The sequence below is a fragment of the Heterocephalus glaber genome, unplaced genomic scaffold (assembly GCF_053883595.1).
Source record: "Heterocephalus glaber isolate CG9 unplaced genomic scaffold, H.glaber_assembly_v1.0 deba00001465, whole genome shotgun sequence".
NCBI lineage: Eukaryota > Metazoa > Chordata > Mammalia > Rodentia > Bathyergidae > Heterocephalus > Heterocephalus glaber.
In genome coordinates, this window is record NW_028258312.1 from 13,571,350 (window position 1) to 13,574,680 (window position 3,331).

At 39.0% G+C, this 3,331-nt stretch overlaps 1 protein-coding gene across 1 annotated transcript; it reads left to right on the forward strand.

The window, feature by feature from the left end:
* The first annotated feature begins 2,055 nt into the window (after positions 1-2,055).
* LOC147826577 (melanoma-associated antigen 10-like) lies at positions 2,056-2,886 on the forward strand. The gene has a single exon (XM_087180770.1). The coding sequence runs from the start codon at positions 2,056-2,058 to the stop codon at positions 2,884-2,886; it is 831 nt and encodes a 276-aa protein (XP_087036896.1).
* The last annotated feature ends 445 nt before the right edge of the window (positions 2,887-3,331 follow it).

Below are 3,331 nucleotides of genomic sequence, written 5' to 3' on the forward strand. Positions count from 1 at the left end.
TATTTTTCATGTTAACAAAGGTGACGGTATCATTAAACTTTCCACCTACCAATTACATTTCTCTCCTGTTCCTTTAATCTGTCACCAGTGTCTCCCTAAAGTGCCAACAAGCTCCCACAATGAGTTTCTTTGAGGCTTTTTAGGCTCTCACTAACATTTCCCTTAATGTTCTTCCAGGTTGCACAGTCTGCTTTAAATGTTTTATTAGAGTAGCAAAGTTCATAACTGAATCTATTACAGGTATGATGTATTGCTGACAAACAATAACGTTTAGAGCAAAGTACATTTTACACATAAGTCAAAAATCAGCTATTTGATTTGAGAGTATTGTTTTGAGAGCAGTGCTTACATATACTCCATTCAGCATAACATGAGGATGCTGTTTTTTGAGATGGGAGATCATGGAATTATGTGAAGTTGTTTCATTTACATATCTCTTGATTGATGCTGGCTATAAATTATTAAGATCACCCTATTCGGTTAGATGTCATTTAGTCTTTTTTTTTTTTTTTTTTTTTTTCCAAACCAGGGATCGAACCCAAGACCTTGCACTTGACAGGCAGGCGGCAGCACCACTGAGCTAAACCTCTGGCCCCCATTTAGTCGTTCTATGTAGTTTGGGCTCCTTATAACAAGATGATTGCTTTGCCCATGCAGGAAACTGCAGTATTGATTATGCCCAAAGCAGGACAGAAGCAGTGGAGGCTGTGAAGAGTTAACCCACAGTTGGCTTGTTTTGAGAAAGGGGTCTGGCTGACGTCTGCAAGCCAAGGTCAGAGTAACTGACAACCCAAATTCTGTTCCCACAATTAAAACTTACTTAACTAGACGGACAATGTTCTAATTACAACCATACATTTTGTCTATTCTGTTCCTAATTTGAGAATGTCTTTTCCTTTATGGGCTTGTCTCCATTAGTTTCCATAGAAACTGCAACTGTTCATCCTCATACATAGTTTGCCTTTGCTCCAATTGATTACAATAAAAATCAGTGGCTTGGACTGGCCAGCATCTTAGTTGGTTGCACTGGCATTTGTCATCCTGGCTCCCTGATTTCTGTCTCTCTTAGTTCTGTCTTTTAGTTTTTTTCTCAGGCTTGTGTTGTACACTGTGCAGGAGACTGGAGCCCACTGCAAAGGTTTCTGGTAATATTTTAGGGCTGCCCAGGATGCCAAGATGAACACCTCAAGAGGAAGAATCAGGGTTTTTTTTTTTTACATTAGTATCAAAAGTCAGGGTTATTTCCTTCTGTTAGTTTTATTTAACAATCTGAGGATACTAAAGTCAGTATATATTTGAGTGAAGGATAATTAAACTCTTCTTTTATAGGCTAGTTGCAGGGAATTTGCAGGCAGACTGTGAACTCTGATCCTACTTTTGCCCATAATAGAATTTTCTCCTAGACTTTGAATGTTGGTTATTATTATACTAAGTAGCTTGAAGTTAAGTCTTATTTTTCATACACTTCAAAATTCTCTTTTAGTTTTGGGAATTAAATTCAAAGCTTGACTTTATACATTTCTGATGCAACAATTGATGTAAGCACAACACAGGTTCTCAAGAGGATCAGCATGTGGTTGTACAGAAAGATAATCATGTAGCATAAATGCAAAAGATAAATGCATATTAACAAACTTTCATGTTATTTCCTTAGTTATGTCCCTTGGAGAATTTCCAAAAATACTATAGAGGAAAAAAAAGGGATGGATATATGAATGTCAGAATCTGTGGATCAATGTTTTTCTGAGATCTATGTTTTCCCTCTGAGATGAGCATTAGTTTGAATCACAGTAACTAATTATAAGATATTCTTTTAAGATACTTTTAAAAGGGCTGAGGATGAAAGAGAAGGCCACATTTCAGGTTGAGAGTGAAAATAACCCATTCCTGCCTCTGTTGCTAGCCTTGGACTGTGCAGTGGAAAATACTCAGTTGTGATTTTTCAAAATCTGGGTTTGGATTCTTGGAGCAGCTGAATTGCTATTGCTTAGCACTCTATTTTCCAGCACTGGAGATTTGAAGGCTTCTGATCCTCAACAAGTTCTTGCTGTCCTCATGGCTTCCAGTCAAAGGAGTCAGTCCTGTGAGGGTTCAAGCTCCTTGCAGGATGCACGCTTTTCTCACATCCTGCAAAATGTGCTCCTAAACGCCAAGTTATGTAAGTTGGTGTCATTTCTGTCCAAGCATCAAAAGAAGGAACAGGTCACCATGAAAGAAATGCTGCATGTTCTGCCCCATGATTACCATAAAAACTTCCCTTTGAACTTTGGGGAACTCTGTGAGTCCATGTATTTGAGCTTTGGCATTGAAATCAGGAAAGTGATTCACTCTGGCAATACATATGAGCTAGTCCCCATTTTGGGTCTTACACACAGTGGGATACTAGATGGCAATGATGAAAGAATCATTCTCAAAATCGACACCATTATATTTGTCCTGTCTCAAATCTTCATAGAGAGCAACCGTATCAGTGAGGAGGACCTAACCCAACAAGTGAAAAGATGGGACATGTTAGCTCAGTCTGAGCATATTCATTTTGAGGAAGCCTGGAAATTCATCACTGAGGAGTTAGTACGGGAAGAGTACCTGATGTACTGGCAGATTCCTAACAGTGATCCTGCTCACTATGAGTTCCTGTGGGGCCCAAGGGCCCATGCTGAAATCAGCAAGATGAAACTCCTAGTTCATATGGCCCATCTTACTGGAACAGATCCCAAGTCTTACCCAAAACTATATGAAGAGGCTTTGGAAGCCGAACTAGGTATAGAGCCAGGGTTCCTGAGAAACAGGAGATATTGCCCAAAGGTATCAGTGAATTTATTCTTCCCCAAGAAGAAACGAGGCCCATTTTCAGTCTCTGTGGAGAGAAGGCAGTTTTCTAAGTAGTGACGGAAGGGCCAGGGGAGGGGTAAAATAGCACACATAGCATCTTGCTGTCTCTTGTACTTGGGTTACTTAGAAATGGACGGGGGTTTTCTTTATGGTTTTTTGAAGTATTGGTCCTTTTTGAGGGAGACTGAAGTCGCTTCCATGTTTATTGAATGGTATTGATCTCCTGTGTGCTTTTAGTTTTGTGATGTTGATGTTTGTGTTTTTTGATGGGAATGTGATTTTGTGTGACATTGATCACAAATGGAGTGCCTTTTCCATTCAAATGTGCCAGTATTCCCTGTTTTATCATATAAACAGAAAAACTATTCAATTTTTTTATGACAAAATGGCAGTGGAATAGGAATTTCCTTGAAAATTGTAAGTGTGCATCAAGTTAGAGGGACCGTAGAAAAAGTGATAAGGATGAAAATCAAATATTGCTTATTTCTTTTCCCCTGTT

Excerpts from the sequence above, each read along its gene's own strand:
- LOC147826577 (XM_087180770.1), top strand. The coding sequence starts at position 2,056 with ATGGCTTCCAGTCAAAGGAGTCAGTCCTGTGAGGGTTCAAGCTCCTTG.